Source organism: Apostichopus japonicus, chromosome 16 (genome assembly GCF_037975245.1).
Source record: "Apostichopus japonicus isolate 1M-3 chromosome 16, ASM3797524v1, whole genome shotgun sequence".
Classification (NCBI taxonomy): domain Eukaryota; kingdom Metazoa; phylum Echinodermata; class Holothuroidea; order Aspidochirotida; family Stichopodidae; genus Apostichopus; species Apostichopus japonicus.
Genome location: NC_092576.1, coordinates 8,480,739 through 8,497,692, shown reverse-complemented (window position 1 = coordinate 8,497,692; position 16,954 = coordinate 8,480,739). Strand labels below are relative to the sequence as shown.

General features: G+C 38.7%; 1 protein-coding gene across 1 annotated transcript in view; it reads left to right on the top strand.

Moving 5' to 3' along the window:
- LOC139982811 (lipoxygenase homology domain-containing protein 1-like) overlaps window positions 1-16,954 on the top strand; it is a 54,073-nt gene that overhangs the window by 11,084 nt on the left and 26,035 nt on the right. The window contains exons 7-22 of the mRNA XM_071995911.1: window positions 48-246; window positions 1,047-1,234; window positions 1,804-1,948; window positions 2,560-2,662; window positions 3,820-3,946; window positions 7,796-8,049; window positions 8,641-8,776; window positions 9,325-9,572; window positions 10,068-10,203; window positions 10,810-10,964; window positions 11,533-11,690; window positions 14,111-14,187; window positions 14,480-14,673; window positions 15,489-15,681; window positions 16,094-16,257; window positions 16,473-16,559. Coding sequence (XP_071852012.1) covers window positions 48-246; window positions 1,047-1,234; window positions 1,804-1,948; window positions 2,560-2,662; window positions 3,820-3,946; window positions 7,796-8,049; window positions 8,641-8,776; window positions 9,325-9,572; window positions 10,068-10,203; window positions 10,810-10,964; window positions 11,533-11,690; window positions 14,111-14,187; window positions 14,480-14,673; window positions 15,489-15,681; window positions 16,094-16,257; window positions 16,473-16,559 — 2,564 coding nt within the window. The remainder of the gene's footprint in view (window positions 1-47; window positions 247-1,046; window positions 1,235-1,803; window positions 1,949-2,559; window positions 2,663-3,819; window positions 3,947-7,795; window positions 8,050-8,640; window positions 8,777-9,324; window positions 9,573-10,067; window positions 10,204-10,809; window positions 10,965-11,532; window positions 11,691-14,110; window positions 14,188-14,479; window positions 14,674-15,488; window positions 15,682-16,093; window positions 16,258-16,472; window positions 16,560-16,954) is intronic.

Here is a 16,954-nt window from a genome sequence, read left to right as displayed (position 1 = left end):
TTGACAAGGCGCCTTTAAGCAAAATATGGATCATTATTTTGTTTTAGAATACGAGGTCATCGTCATCACTGGAGACAAGAAAGGAGCCGGCACGGATGCCAACATCTTTGTGACTCTTCACGGTACCCAATCAATTTCAAAGAAGATGCAACTCCGCCCTCCAGCTGGCTCAAATCCGTTTGAACGAGGGAGCAGTGACATGTTTACGCTAAAGTGCAATAACGTCGGACCTCTTAAGAAACTCAGGTGAGATTAAAATCAGTGTACGGGATAAAAATGAGGCATAACTAATTTAAAAATTATAGCTGATATTTTAATAGACTTTTCCCATTGTTTTAACTGCAATAAAAACAGCTCTCCTTTTCTGATTAAGGCAAATTTTATTTCTGATGTAACCCCCCCCCCCCCCCCAATGCAAACCCCCTTCCTGTAGCATTCCTACCCTCTTTGGTTTATTCATCCCTTTCCAAGTAACCTTTTAAAATCGAACGATTGTCAGCCTTTACATGCATTGTAGTCTAGGTGGAATGGTTACGAAGGTGTAGCTCTTTTGAAGTAGTTCATTTGAAATTGGTTTTCTGTTTGTGAAGATCATGGATGAACTCCAGTTTATTTGTGGTCTCCAGAGGATTGTGAGGGAGCTGTGTAATTTCGCATCCGTCTTGTCTGTTTGATGTCCCCGTCTGTCAAATGAAGAGTCTCCGGTATAATGTGTATTAGATAACACAGAGTACTCGTGCTGCAGTCACAGAAACTTGGCTGCATTAATCCATCACCTGTTTATTGTTGTATTAGTGAGCCTTTAAATGCCACTGTAAACTACTTGAAGGAATTTTCTTTCTCTAAAACTGAGGAAAAAGGCATAAGATTAGCATGGTGTTAACCCCCAAAAACTAATTATGGAAAAGTCATCAATCAAGGATTGTCATCTGGTGTTTCATTGCTTTAATAGGAATGAAGAATATGTAAGACTATTGAAATAATACTGCAAGAGTCAACAGTAACCGTGGAAACTAATTTTTATTTCATGTATCCTGTTTCTGTAGGATTGAACATGACAACACAGGCTTTGGACCCGGCTGGTTCCTAGAGAGAGTCGTGGTAACCGACCTCAAAAATCCGAAGAAGGGAAAATTCTACTTCCCTTGTCATCAGTGGTTAGCCAAAGACGAAGCCGACGGAGCGATCTCTCGTGACCTACTAGGGAGCAGAGACCCTGCAGCAACCCGCAAAGGTAACTTGGCAGTATTGGTTGGATCAAGTGGGCTGGAAATCACCACTCTCCCATTGACTTTGGAAAGGATTGCTATATTTGGTTGTTAAGGAGATAGCATCCCACCATGTAATATAGTGGAGGGTTTGTGATGGACAATGACCTCTTTTTAGAGATTAAAAAAAAATTAAAGGGGTTAAATGGGTACCTGGGGGTAACTTGTCATTGGGTGCAGTATATAACTGCTGCTGACTGAAGGGATTGTCTCTGGGACAGGTTATCATTGACCAGGGGTAATATAACGTCTGTAAAGCGCTTTGAGACCTATCGCTGCTATAAAGCGCTATATAAATCAAATATCATTATTATTATTATAACATGAGATGTTGCCCTCACCTCATAGTATAAAGAATAATGTTAGTAATTAGCATACTCTTTATTCATTGTTATAATTGTATGTTTTGTGAAAGCTACAATTAAAGGAAAAAATGAACGAAACGAATATAGTCAAGGTTCTTTAGGAAGGTCCTAAACTGATCGTTTTTAATCTTATTCTCATATCCTCTGCTGTCCATTCACATCATCTGCAGGCTACAAATACGTCATTCATGTTTTCACCGGTAAGAAGCGAGGGGCCGGGACGGATGCAAACGTCTCCATCACAGTCTTTGGTGAAGGAGGGGACTCGGGAGAAAGGAGATTGACAAGCTCGAAAAATAATTTTGAAAAAGGACAGTGAGTATAAAAGACTTATTCATAATTTTCTTTAGTTTTGAAAAAAATGTCAACAGTATTCTCTGGCATTAAATATGCTAGAAAAAGTTGAATATTGGTCACTCTTGGTTCTTGCAAAAAAAAAAAAAGTCCTGAGAATTTTTATCTTTTTCCTGCCAACTTTGAAACCTGCATGTTCTAGATGAGTTGGCCTACTAGCCGACCAGATCATGTGTATCTGTGGGACTAGAAGGGGGAGAGGGGAGGGAGGGAGGGTGGGGACGGGGTGCAGTAGACAAATATCAGTAGATTCTGAAATTACTACCAAAATAGTGGTGGAGAAGTGCTCTGGAAAGAAGTGTGAAAGAACCCTGAAAATTGTCCACTTTGTAGTTAAATTGTTATGATCAAAATCATATGCATGAGATTTCTTTTCTTTTTACTGACAAATGATTTTCAGATAGAATCCCCTATCCCATTCCTGTATCCTGTGGAATGTTTATAATGGAGTGGTGGTTCATAATACGTGAGTTATTATCCCCAAAAAAACCCCCAAAATATTGTTGCAATTCCATTTTTCATAATTAAGAGGAGACTCTTATACATTCTCGTGTTTCTCTTGCACTCTACAGGGAAGATCAGTTTGTGATCGATTCGTACCCATTGGGTGCGTTGAAGAAGATCAGAATAGGTCATGATAATTCCTTAGTGGGAGCCGGTTGGTTTCTTGACAAGGTAAGGAATTCTTTCTTCTTTGTTCTGATTTAATTAACTTGTAGAATATATTAACTTTGCAGGTTTAAAAAATTAAAAATTGTGTGTGTTTTGACACCTGTGACTTGCCAAAGTATATCTATTCCATATCACAACCAAAAGAATATGGGGATTCTAAGGCACGCGCTGTTGTGTCGGTCCCGGGACAACCTAACAAACTTATAGGAAACTTCATTGACAACACTAACGCAATAGGTCCGTTTAAACGGTTAACTTAATGTATTGTGATTTATTATAAAGAAAGTGTTCTCCAAGAAACCTTGGTAGATGTTACATAACACATACCATACCATTCAAATAAAGGTATGCATAAATTAACATATATCAAACTATATCATAAACAGATTATTTGGTGGCGCATGCACTACTAACGATAGTCTATAATTTCACTCAGCTGCAAATATTAATTCATCTCTGTTGACATTTGTTACAGCCAGAAGTCCAGTACATGATCCATACCCAAAAATCAAACTTGTAACAGTATACACTTCTAACACTAACAGGTAGTTCCCGCTGGATCCTGATCCTTGACTGGAATAAGTAGCACTAGTAGTAGTCATCAATAATATAACCAAAATAAAACAAAACTGTTAGCAAACTGCTTATCCACTAAAGAGCCTGTGCAAGAAGCAGCAGGATCTGAAGAAGATCCTACTAGGATGAAAACGTCAGGCCCTCATACTTTTACACAATAATATAACCATCAAAGCACGGTTTAAAAGGTAAAGTGTGGAGTGTATATTATCATTCACATGGAAGTGGTGCCTGGCCAAATGATACACATGTTAAGACCAGTTCAAACCAGTAGAAGTTGGATTACTACTCTGCATACAACTAGTGAAATAGAGATTGCTATATAACAATACATGTCAAAATAAAATAAAACTGTTAGCAAACTGCTTATCCACTAGAGAGCCTGTGTAGGAGAATGTGTGAAAGTAAGTTGGCCTGACGTTTCGATCCTATAGCAGGATCTTCTTCAGAGGCAAGGCTTTTAGCCTCTGAAGAAGATCCTGCTAGGATCTAAACATCAGGCCAACTTACTTTTACACATAACAATACATGTTATAGCATTTCACATCTGGATTTTGTTGTATCATTGCCTTCCTTTACTGCAGGTGATCATTGACGATGTTGAAATGAATGCAACTTACGAGTTCCCTTGCAACAGGTGGCTCGCCAAGGATGAAGATGATGGCCTCATCAGCAGAGAACTCTACTGCGGAAAACGTTCTGGTTCTGAAGGTGAGACAACTACGGTTCCTTGCCTCATGAATTCATCCTCCATCCAAGCAGTCACTGTTCTCTTTTATTAAAGGGTGATGTTGTAGAGGCAGACCAATGTGACACTTATATGGAGCAGAAAAATCTGCCACTCTGTTACTTTAACATCCTAATAAGAAAAATGAAAAATTGTTAGCCTCTGAAGAAGATCCTGCTAGGATTGAAACGTCAGACCCACTTACTTTTACACTTTAACATCCTGCCACACTGTTACTTTAACATCCTATCTCAATGTATTTGTCTCTAACTCAAAATATGGTTAGGTGACCAGACATCCCCGATTATCGGAGACAGTTCCCGAAATACATTGTTTCATCCCCGATTAACAAGTGTCCCCCAAAAATGTCCCATATATAACAAGACGTCTCTGAAATTTTAAAATACAACACTTTATTCACAGCAGATTTAGAAATGTTGCAAAATCTACCTTCCTGCCTGTTATCCTTTAATAACACATCATTAATAACATAGTTGTACACAAATACCTCACACAGAGGATCGCGGAGATCTTATCAAGAACTACTTTAATGTACAGTAGGGTAGAGGCCTATCCTACTATATACTCAGCGTAAATGTACAAGCATGACAGTGCTTCCCACGACATAGAAAGTCATGTTACTCCTGTTCTGACCTATAGGCCTGCTCTTGATTATGTCATGGCTGTGCTCTACCAGACTTACACAGTTTTGCTCCACATTCCACCTTCAGTATTTTGCCCCAGATTCCTATTTAAGTAGTTTGGTCAACTTAACATATGGCTGATTGACTGCAACCTATTTTGACTGACTATATATGCTCTGGATTCTTCTCTGGGGATGATAATAGTACATAGCTTCATGCTTGGTAAGACTTTTCTAAAGAGAATTGTTCTAGCAGACAACATAATGACCTTAACAGGGTGGTATGAACTATGCAGGGCAGACTTCACTTAATCTTGGATACCATTAACCGATACTGCTTTTTGCTTTTCTGTCTTTAGTCTGTTTAAAAAAATGTTGGTTACCAGAGTAGAATTTTATATGAAATGTAAAAGTCAAGTCTAGAAATCCATCTGGCTGCTTTTAGTAAACTTTACAGTGGTCATATTATCAGCAGACATACGTTTGAGCTAAATTTGGCACTGCCCTCAGATGTAAAGGTAGCCTAACACATAACATATATGGAAGGTAACTGCCTAATGTTAACCAAAATTCTTAAAGAGTGGTTGATATCTCTGTGTTTTGTTATGTACCATTTTGATCCTCTGAGATTTCTTTTTGAAGCAGCGGGTGCTGTTGATTCTGTTTATGATTTAATCAGTAATTTATTTTAATTAATTCTATTTCATTTTCTTCAATTTCTTTTTGCTCTTCTTATTCTTCTCCATCATGCTTATTACTTCCCTGGAAACAGAAAACTGTAAGCACCTCAAAAATCTTATCCTGTTATGAAATTTTTGGAAAACTAACTTTACTAACACAAAACGATATATTTTGTGTGGGGAAAGGGTGTCTGCAAACTATATATTAACAACAAAATGTTCTCTTTTTGTATTTTCAATAACCTTTGTGTTCTTGTCCATCCTTACTCTACAATGTAGACTTTCTAACAATACTCATCTTAATCAAACACTGAACCATTCCGCACAGATTAATCTTGAACTAATGCATACAAATACAACAAAGATAGTCATTAACTGCATGCCATGATGCAAACCTACAATTTGATATTCATTTTCAAATTTGGATTTTAGTCTTCTACTTTGACTTGTATTGATGGGTTTTGTTGCTTTGGGTGAAGTGGATGCTGGGAAATGCTTGGGGAGATGGATGAATGTATGATTTTCAAATTATATAACTGATGAATTAGGGCAAGCATCTTGTGATATTTAGCAGGGGATAATTTATCAACAATCGCATTACAAAATGCCATGCAAAACTTGATATACGAGTGCAAAGATGTATAGCAGTTTTTTATAGACAAAAGATCCATAGTATTTTAGAAGAGAAAGTCTAACACCTTCAAAACTGCTACACAAACTTTAAAGGCTAAATCGTTCCCTGTTTAGTGTAGTTTATGTATGGCAGGGTAAATAGATATGGAATTTTTTGCGGTTGTCTGAGGGACAACCAGCTCTTACGCCTTTGTTGTCCAAACAGCACATTTTGGTTGTCCTAAAAAATGTATCAAAACGACAAAGATGTACACTGTGGACGAGATGTGTAAGTTTAGTGTGTAGAACACCAGCTTTGGGCCGGTTAAACCCCCCTTAGGGGTGGGTCATAGTCCTACCAAAATGTTAGTTTTATTTCAGTATTTCCAAAGTGATGGACAGTGATACCAAATCAAAATTGTTTTTGCTTATATAGTTACAAGGCAGTCTGAATTTGATGTTTACAAACAAGTAAAGACATCTGTCACACAACCCCAAAGCTAATTGAGGACGTCTTGTACAACCAGACAACCTTTAAAAATTAGAGAGCTTTAATAACTATTCCACTTTTCTTCTTGGTTGTGTTCATTACTGTTGTTTTCTGTTTATTTTTAATCGCTTACGCCATGTAAAAGCTTCATTTTCAATTCCTTTCTATGCACAATGCACAGACTTAAACCTGTACTATTCTAACTATTGTAATGTTTTATTTAGGAGATAATGCACTCATGTGTGTTTTTCACTCTTTTCTTGTCCTTGGGTAGTCATTAAAATCTTAATATGTAGTCTGTGACTGTCTTGAGAGAGTGCATGGAGTTTCAAATAGAAGATGTTGTACGTTCACTTACAGGCACTGCCATAGAATACATACCTACACCTGCTTCCACTGTACCTTAATTAATAAGTGTCTGCACAGAGATTTACACCCTTGTTTGCACCTCCCTGCATAAATTCATGTACTCCCATCTCTTCAGTCTAACATCTTAAGTATATGCTTGTACCTGTTGCCTGAAGATAATTGTTACTATCTGCACAATGTATTAAACATCTCGGCCTCTTTGGAAGCTTGCCAGGTCAATATGGTAAGGTTAGTGTTATTAGTTTTATTCTACTGTTTTAGATTTAAAGGATATTCAGGAAAACATAAGTGTAGCAATCATTCCTCATCCGTAGTGAAGTCATGGTCAGTGAGAGAAAAGGTTTAAATGTTATTTGCATGTCACAATTCCTACATTGCAATTTTTAGTATATTGAAAATATATTGATATTAATTGAAAATTTAAAAATTTAAAAAATAGTCATTGAAAATATATTGATATATATGAAAATATATTGATCGTCCAAATTGAATCATTTTGTTGGCCTATAGCATTAGTGATCGGTTAATGTCAAAGTTGCACACTGACAACAGACAGTTTAATATTTGCTTTTTTTTCTCAGTCTGTAAGTTTTGACCTTGGAATTGCTAGTTGTCCAGACATACCTTGAGGGGATGTGAAGTTAACAATATACCAAAGCACTATATTGTATAATTATTGAGACACATGCTTACTTTGAAAGATAGCGAATTGGCATTTTTTGAAAGAAAAACATGAAGAAAAAAAACACTTTTCCTCTGATATACTCTTAGATTTATGACTAACTGTGTTAGTAAGGTGATAAATTCCTGGCAGCTAATAAATTTGACTGCAACTTAATAATGTTCAGGCATGAGCTTTTTCTGCGAATTCGCGGAATATCTGTGATTTCTTTTCAACCTCAGGGACAAAAACTATTATCCTTACACACTGTAGCATACGCAAACTGGCGCCTATACCGCAAGTTTTGCAAAATTCTGTGGTTTTCTCTTTACCCCAGGCTCATCCCTGACTAATGTAGCTTGTCTTTGCTTGTACTAGGTATTCCTTATGAAGTCAGGGTTACCACTTCTGATAAGAGACAAGCTGGTTCAGATGCCAGGGTCTACATCGTCATGTTTGGCGGCAAGAAAGGAGAAGAAACCAGCGGGAAAATCCTTCTATCGGACGGCAAGTTTGAGCGTGGACGCACGGACATATGTAACGTGGAGTTGGATAAAATAATCAGTCCTTTGTCGAAGATTGAAGTCGGACACGACAACTCCGGTCCAGGAGCTGGTTGGCATCTGGATAGGGTAAGAAATTTTACTGAAATTAAGAGTCTGGAAAAAGTAGGGCATAATTTAGGTATATTAGAAACCAAATGATTATCATTTATCAACGTCTAAGGAAAGATATTTGCCATCAGCAGGTTATCGGTTACGTTATTAGAGGGCGGCATGCTCAAATTGCTAATGGACTTGTGATTTGAAGATTAAAGATTGCAGGTTCGAATCATGGCCAAATCATTGCGTTGTGTCCTTTGGGCAAGGCACTTTATCTCCAGTGCCTCTCTTCACCCAGGTGTATAAAAGAGGACTTGTGAGGTAACTTGTAAATATAGTTGCTTGCCCTGTTTTGTGGCTGCACCCTATGGGATGTCCCCCAGGGGTAGATGTGGTGTACTGTAGTGCCCCAGTAGCGACTGTTTGAATTGTGCACACTTCTGTGTGTTGGTTAGACAAGTTACCAATGACCACATGTGGGTCAAATGCTGTGAAAGTTGTGTGAGAAGGCCTTGTCTTGATACAATATTGTAAACCTTGAAACTTTAAAGCTTTAACTTTCAATTAATTGAATTACTAGAATATTCAGTGATTTTATTTCCATTGTTCTTTGTATGATAGATTGTGATAGAGTGCCCTGCAGCAGGGGTGGAGCAAACCTTTGTGTGCGACCAGTGGTTAGCTGACGATGAAGGAGATGGATGCATTGAACGGACTCTCTATGAAACCAAGAATATGAGGAAGACCAGAAAACAGAGTAAGGGCAATTTGTTGTTGGACAACTAAAGAGGACCCCCTCCACCCACCCTCCTGTCCCACCTTGTCTTGAAATCGTTAAGGGTTATTAAATACTTTGAAACAAATCTTGAGAACAATCCAAAATGGCATGCAGCTTGATGTTCAGTGAAAATGTAAACAATATCCTATTATATCATGTCTTGATTCAACAAAAGAGGACCCGCTCCCCTCTCATGTCTTGATATCGTAAAACAAAGAGGTTATAAAATACGTTGAAAAATGTCTTGAGAATAATCCAAAATGGCCTGTAGCTTTGATGTTTAATGAAAATGTAAACAATGTCCTATTATAGTTGGTAATTTAACCGATGATCTGAGAGGATAAGACAACCCTTAATGATCATCTCTGTATCTAGCTGGCAGCCAAGAGTTTAGACACAATTTTTAACTGTGTGATCCGTTCCAGACTGATGTTTTGCGTCAAGTAAACATTTTACTCTCTTAATGAAGTGGAAATTGTCTCTTTTTTGTGTCATTCAAATCGTTATATTTTGTCGGGTTATTGCAGAACAAGTCTGGAATGCCATGGTTACTACCAGTGATACCTCAAACGCTGGAACAGACGCAAACGTCTTCTTCTGTCTCTATGGCAACAAGGGCAAATCAGACGACGTTCCCCTCGAAAACAGAAGTGACACGTTCGAGAGAGGCGAAACGGACGAGTTCAAAGTGGAGACAGCTGATGTAGGGAAACCGTACAAGCTCAGAGTGTGGCATGATAACGCTGGTCGGGGACCTGGCTGGCATCTAGATAAGGTGAGGGATTCCACCGAGACAAGAATAACGCTCAGTCTAGCAGGGTACCAGGATGACAAATCTAGATGTTTGAAAGGCGCAATAAGGACAAACCTAACACTGGTGGGCAGGGGATCAAGGAGTGAGGTTCATGGGGCCCGCGTTTGGGACCCTTGTGGGGGTTAAGGGGGCCCTTTGCATCTCTGAGGTATGGGAGGGTAAAATGCAAGCTGTTTAGGTAGTCGTTGATTGGTAAAATTAGGGAAGGTTGGGGGAAAAAAATGCCAAAAAAAACAATATTGACATCGTATAATTTATGTAACTCTGTAACTTTGCATGCTCTGTACTGAAAACTTTGCACGGCTTTATAAATATAAGTACCTTTCACTGCCTCGGTTTTCCTTAGTCGTTATTACCAGCAAAGTTTCTTTACCAGTCAGTTACATGTTAGACCCGTTGGTATTTTACATCGAGAAATGTCAGCGTTAAAAGGTGTCTTTTTCCCGCATTTTACAGATCGTCCTAGAAAATGTAACCACAAAGAAGTCGTACACCTTTAAATGTAATCGCTGGCTGGCGAAAGATGAGGAGGACGGGGAAATAATACGGGAGATGCCAGCCGAAGGAGATGATATCAAGAAACCTTTGTCATGTGAGTTTTCAAGGAGACACAAGCATTCATGACAGGGATCTTTGGGAAGAACAACTCACCCAAAATAGCTATTTAAAGAAAAGTCTTGTACCTTCTGTTTTTTGGGGGGGCATTTTTGTCTCGAAGGAAGGAGAATGCTCCACTTAGACTCTTTCTGGTCCAAGGTTTGTGTCCCCTTCAAAACATTCTCCAAATCGAGACAGACGATAGAGCAGGGGAGCAACGTATACATCTTGGGGAGTGTAACCCCCAGAAAACTCAGGGGATCTCCCCCCCCCACCTACAACCCACACTGGCAGAGAGTATATTTAAACAAAATCTTGAAATAAAGTTCATAAATCTGTGATGTCATCATAGTGACACCAATATCTGAAACCTCTTACTTTCTCTTTGTTTGTCTTTTCATATTTTTGGTAAAAGGTGGAATGGTAATTGTTTGGACCGTCAGATCAATGCTACTACTTAAGTCAGGTAACCAGCTTCAATACAAGAGATTCAGCATAAACTTGACAAACCCATCTCCATTACAATTAATTATAATGCATCGCAATAGATCTTTTCGGATGAAAACATCAACGTTGTTGCATGTTGTATTTTACCCATCAGCAACATCGTACAACGTCCAAGTCATCACTGGAGACAAGTTTGGTGCGGGGACGGACGCAAATGTCTTTTGCATGCTGTTTGGCGAGAAAGGAGATACCGGAGAGCGCCCTCTAAAAAAGTCAAAGAATAATAGAAACAAATTTGAGAGGAAAAGTGTAAGTAAATTTCGCCCTATGGTGATCCTTCGATCATCAACAGAATTCACAGTGTGCCTTAATTGTGCTTTAAGTCACAACAGAGCTCAACATTAAATGCAACAGTGTAAGTTTATTGCAATACTTGAGACAGCATGCAACAGTCACCATGACTGTTTCATGTACCAAGTCTATAACAATATTTGAGACAGCATGCAACAGTCATTATGACTATCATGTACCGAGTCTGTTACAATACTTAAGACAGCATCCAACAGTCATTATGACTGTATCATGTACCAAGTCTGTTACAATACTGGAGACAGCATGCAACAGTCATTATGACTGTATCATGTACCAAGTCTACTACAATACTTGAGACAGCATGCAGCAGTCACCATGACTGTTTCATGTACCAAGTCTATTTATTACATTACTTGAAACAGTATACAAAGTAGTTATGACTGTATCATGTATCAAATTTATGGCAATACTTGAAACAGCTGTTTCATTATCATACTGCTATTTCAGTTGCTTTTCTAAATGGTCTAATTCCTCTCAACATTCTATCACCCTGTCTCTCTTCCAGGTTGATGAATTCACCATCGAGGCAGTCTCCTTACACAAAATATCCAAGCTCAAAATCGGACACGACAGTGGCGGGGCAGGGTCAGGATGGTTCCTGGATAAGATCATAGTCAGCGAGGTTGGAGACAAGGATTCAGAAATCATCTTCCCTTGTAACAGGTAAAACAAAAAAAAACTATATTTCATAACCCCTTCTTTGTCTTTGCTATGTTATTGAAAAAATATTTTTTACTTGGGATTCATATTTCTTTTTGGAAGGGGGGTTGGGGGTTAGGAAGGGATTTAATCTGAATTAACATAGAAATATTATGTTAATTAGATTTTATCTCGCACCCTCTCCCATTCCCACCACCCGGACCTATAACAATGCCCTCATTTTCAAATTGCATCGTTGTTTATATGAATATTAGCTGGCCCGATAGTTGGATCTGAGCAGTATCATATATTCAGTCTGCCTCTGGTAATCCAATCTTTATTACTTTTGTCTCTCATGAAAAGGTAATTTTTTTCATGCCGCGAAAGTGTCCATTAGCTATAGGTTGAATCCCAAAGCCCACAGTTTGTACTGAATGGCAGGTTTTTTCCAGTTGGTTAGATGAGTGATCAGCACCTTCGCACCTTAGTTGAGCTGCCTATTCGTCTATTATACAACTCATCACACAGCTAGTAGCCAAATCACTATCAGATCAAGGCAGACATGGCAAGGTGTGAACAAAGCAACTCTTCCAAACTAACCAGTCTGTTTGCAGGAGAGATAAAGTTTCAGTAAGTTGGGCTGAAAAATGCAACCTATGGTTAATGGACTAATTCTCGTCATGTAAAATGTCATGGAATTATTTGCACCAGACTATCATGTCTACTGCCAGGGATTTGCTGATAATCAGAAGAGCAACTTCCCTATACCATACTTGCCAATCTCATCATATTATTTACTAATAACTTTTGCAAACTCTCTCACTGTGATTGCTCGTTCCATCAATTTTAAAACATGTTGATTATATAATACAGAAATAAGATAACTTGACACACAAAAAAGTCTCAAAATCATTTTTATGATGATTTTATTGATTGAACTGAGGAATCGTCTCTGCTTTTTATTAAACTTTCTGAGTGTCTTGTTGCCAATAGCAACAACCTCCTCCGTATTTGATATGATATTAAATAACATCTTGGTGATAATCAAAGTCCATAATTCTCATAAATGGGCGTCTGGGTGAAGATAACTTGTCGAGGTTTAATCAGCAGGTCTTGAGGATATTTCATTCTGCAGCTGATTCGATAATTACAAGTTTAGCAGGAAGGTCGTACTCAGCTCTGAAGTATGATTAACTGATAACTGAGGTGATACCTGGATAGGTTGTGGTGTCCTTTATAGTAAACCATTAAGTTCATGATTACAAGTTTAGCAGGAAGGTCGTACTCAGCTCTGAAGTATGATTAACTGATAACTGAGGTGATACCTGGATAGGTTGTGGTGTCCTTTATAGTAAACCATTAAGTTCATGATTACAAGTTTAGCAGGAAGGTTGTACTCAGCTCTGAAGTATGATTAACTGATAACTAAGGTGATACCTGGATAGGTTGTAGTGTCCTTTATAGTCAACCATTAAGTTCATGATTGCAAGTTTAGCAGGAAGGTTGTACTCAGCTCTGAAGTATGATTAACTGATAACTAAGGTGATACCTGGATAGGTTGTAGTGTCCCTTTATAGTCAACCATTAAGTTCATGATTACAAGTGTGGTGGGAAGGAATAGTTTTTTTTCTCTTATTTAGAAACTGGAATCACCCATGGCAGCGTATGGTTAATTCTGTTAATAAAAATTACCAAGATATATCTCGCTGGATAAATGATTTAGAGTTCCCTTGAGAGTGGAAAGTTGGTTTCTCTTACAATATTGATGAAGAGAAAAAAAATTGTTGATATTGACTGTTGAAGAGAGACAGAAGGTGTCTCATTAGTGAGAAGTCTTTATGTTTTAACTTTTTGCCTGGAATTCTCAGTTGAGACTACTATATTCAACTCTCCAAGTATGATAACCTGAAAAATATATGAATCTGGCTAGATTGCTGTGATCAAACTTTGATTCAACAGAATCAACAGTTGAATGGTTTAAGTTTAATATATTTCTTCCATACTCAAGGGATCCGGTAAGGTGCAGAAACAAGTCATCACAAACTAGTGTCTGACTCTCCCTTTTCCCTCCCCCACAGCCCTTCCATCCTGTGGTTTGCTCCAAGTTTTACCTTTACAAGATAATATTTAATTGCAGGCATACAATTGATAAATTCAATTACGCTGTGAGATTGTATGTAAGTTAGAAATACCATTGCTGTATCAAAAGAAGCCTTCTCTCATCCAATACCCCCCTCCCTCCCCCCATCCGCTCAATACCCTAACCTCCACAAGAAACTTTCAGAGACTAGCAGTCTTTGTTATAAGTGTATAAGTGAAAGTTAGAAGACGCATATAGCTTCCAGTGCACTATTGTGGATGTGTTTAGTAGTAGCTATGAGCTAATTAATATTTCTTTTGCTTCAAAGTTTAATATGCAAAATGATTTATTTATTTATTCGCAGATGGTTGGACCGTGATGAAGACGATGGTCTGACAGTGAGGGAGCTATTACCTGAGGGCAGCGCTCAACTTCTTGGCAGTGAGTACAAATGAGATTGAGCTTTGTGTGCAAAAGTTTCACTAACAATAACAGAAAGTCATTTGCATATGGTTAATTGGTCGGGTCTGAATCTAGAGAAAGAATTTGTGACTTTTGATTTAAGCTGGGACTGTCATTTAGTTAAGGTTTATATGTTTAGTCACTTTAGACACCATAACTTAACAACATTGTTCTTCGGACATTTAGCAAAATCACAGTCATTGAAGAAAGGGGCTAACTGTTTCACTTTTAGGAGGATTATTTTTCATCTTTTGTGTTCTCTTTTGGATAGCAACGTCATATCATGTTTCTGTCAAGACTGGGGATGAGAGAGGCGCAGGGACGGATGCTAACGTCCACATCAAACTGTTTGGCAAGGACGGAGATACAGGAGTGATCCCGCTGAAACAAGCTGAGAACACCAAGAACAAGTTTGAACGAGGGAGAACTGACCAGTTTACATTGGAGGCGGTAGATATTGGCCAGGTGAGAGATATTACCCCTCATCATGAGAGATATTACCCCGCATCGTGAGAGATATTACCCTTCATAGTGAAAAATATTACCCCTCATAGTGAGAGATATTACCCCTCATAGTGAGAGATTTTACCCCTCATCACAAGATATATTACCCTTCACTGTGAGAGATATTACCCCTCATAGTGAGAGATATTACCCCTTATCATGAGAGATATTACCCCTCATAGTGTGAGATATTACCCCTCATAGTGAGAGATATTACCCCGCATCATGAGAGATGTTACCCCTCATCCTGAGAGAAATAACCCCTCATCGTGAGAGATATTACCCTTCATAGTGAGAGATATTACCCTTCATAGTGAGAGATATTACCCCTCATCGTGAGAGATATTACCCCTTATCATGAGAGATATTACCCCTCATAGTGTGAGATATTACCCCTCATAGTGAGAGATATTACCCCGCATCATGAGAGATGTTACCCCTCATCCTGAGAGAAATAACCCCTCATCGTGAGAGATATTACCCTTCATAGTGAGAGATATTACCCTTCATAGTGAGAGATATTACCCCTCATCGTGAGAGATATTACCATTCAAAGTGACAGATGAATGAACACATTTCTACAGTTGATTGGTCTTTCAGATGGAAGTTATTAGATAAAAAACTGTTTGCCTGTTTGTGTGTGTGTGAGCGTTGACTAAGATATCAACAAATTATTTTCTCGGAAAGAGAATAACTAGAACTCGCAGTGTGGGAGCTATCTGTTATGATTCTGTTCACATTATCTACTTTTACAAGTACTGTCCATTTCATTTTAGATCGAGTACCTGAGGATCGGTCACGATGGGGCCGGGATAGGAGCCGGTTGGTTCCTGGATGGAATCGATGTCAACATACCCTCCAGAGGGGAAGACTATAAATTTGCTTGTCATCGATGGTTAGCAGAGGACGAAGATGACGGAGAAACAGAGGTGGAGCTGTATCCCACGGAAACCAAGAAAACAACACCGAGTAAGTCAAACAAGCATGTAGTGTTGCTCAAAGCAGGCAAATATTTTTCAAGCAAAAGATAGGCAATGACATTTTGCCCTTTGAACGGAATTCGTTCGTGGGGAGCCTCGTTAACCTCAAAATCGTGAGTGACGTTTTCTTACTTGTCCAGTCTGACGAACTCTACTGTCGATCTGTACGACTCATCAACGCACACATCAACCAGTCTCTGCTCGAGAATGAATGATTGTGTCTAAAATCATTTTCCTTTGATTGGTTGTACTTGTTAACACAGGGCAGTTGTTGTCGTGGACCCGTGTACACTGCCGATGTTTAGTCGGGAAATGGGCACGAACCATTTTCAAATACGACTTAAAAGAAATATTGCTGATACCATTGGAATGATCATGGTTTACCCTTTTTTTTGATGCAGGAATTCCGTACGAGGTTACCATCACTACAGGGGATGTGTCGGGTGCAGGGACGGACGCTAATGTTTTTATCCGTCTCTATGGCGACGACGGTAAGAAAACGGAAGAGTTTCAACTCAGAAACCGAACAGACAACTTTGAAAAGGCTGCAGTGGAAAAGTTTAAAGTGAGTTGATTAGGGAGAGTTATTGGTTGTCATGAATTGTATATTTTCTTCTATCTATTTTTTTGTTTTTTTGTGAATTTAAAGTGAAAATAAAGTCCCGGACCCGTGGTTACGCACCATATCCAACTGAAAACCAAATAGCAATTGTAATATACCATGAAGCATTTTACATTAAAATGATAAATTTAGAATATTTCATCTGCTTTTGTCATCAGATTGAGGGTGAAGACGTCGGACCCTTAAGCAAGATCCGTATCGGTCACGACGGAGCTGGGAGGTTTGCTGGCTGGCATCTTGATAGGGTAAGACCTCCCCCACAACCCCCCCCCCCTTTGGATCTGTTAAGAAAACTTATGTCAACAGAGAAACAGTGTCTGGCAGCAACGATAACAGTTAATGATTTAAGACAGCATTGATAAGGAATTTTACCTTATGACTGGTGATTTCAGGTTTATCCTACACATTCACTGATAGAGAGTGAAATGTTGCACCAGTCTGGTTAAATTTACATTGCTCTTGGGTGAAAAACCCACCTTTACTATGACCTGGCCGGGAATCGAAACTCCCGATTGGTAAGCCCCATTGCTTCAAATGTTTTAAAAAAAAAAAAATTTTATCTGCTCGGTCATGGCACCGGTAAAAGAGAGCTGTTGCCAACAGAAAACAACAAGTTCTGGGCTCCACAAGAACAGAAGTG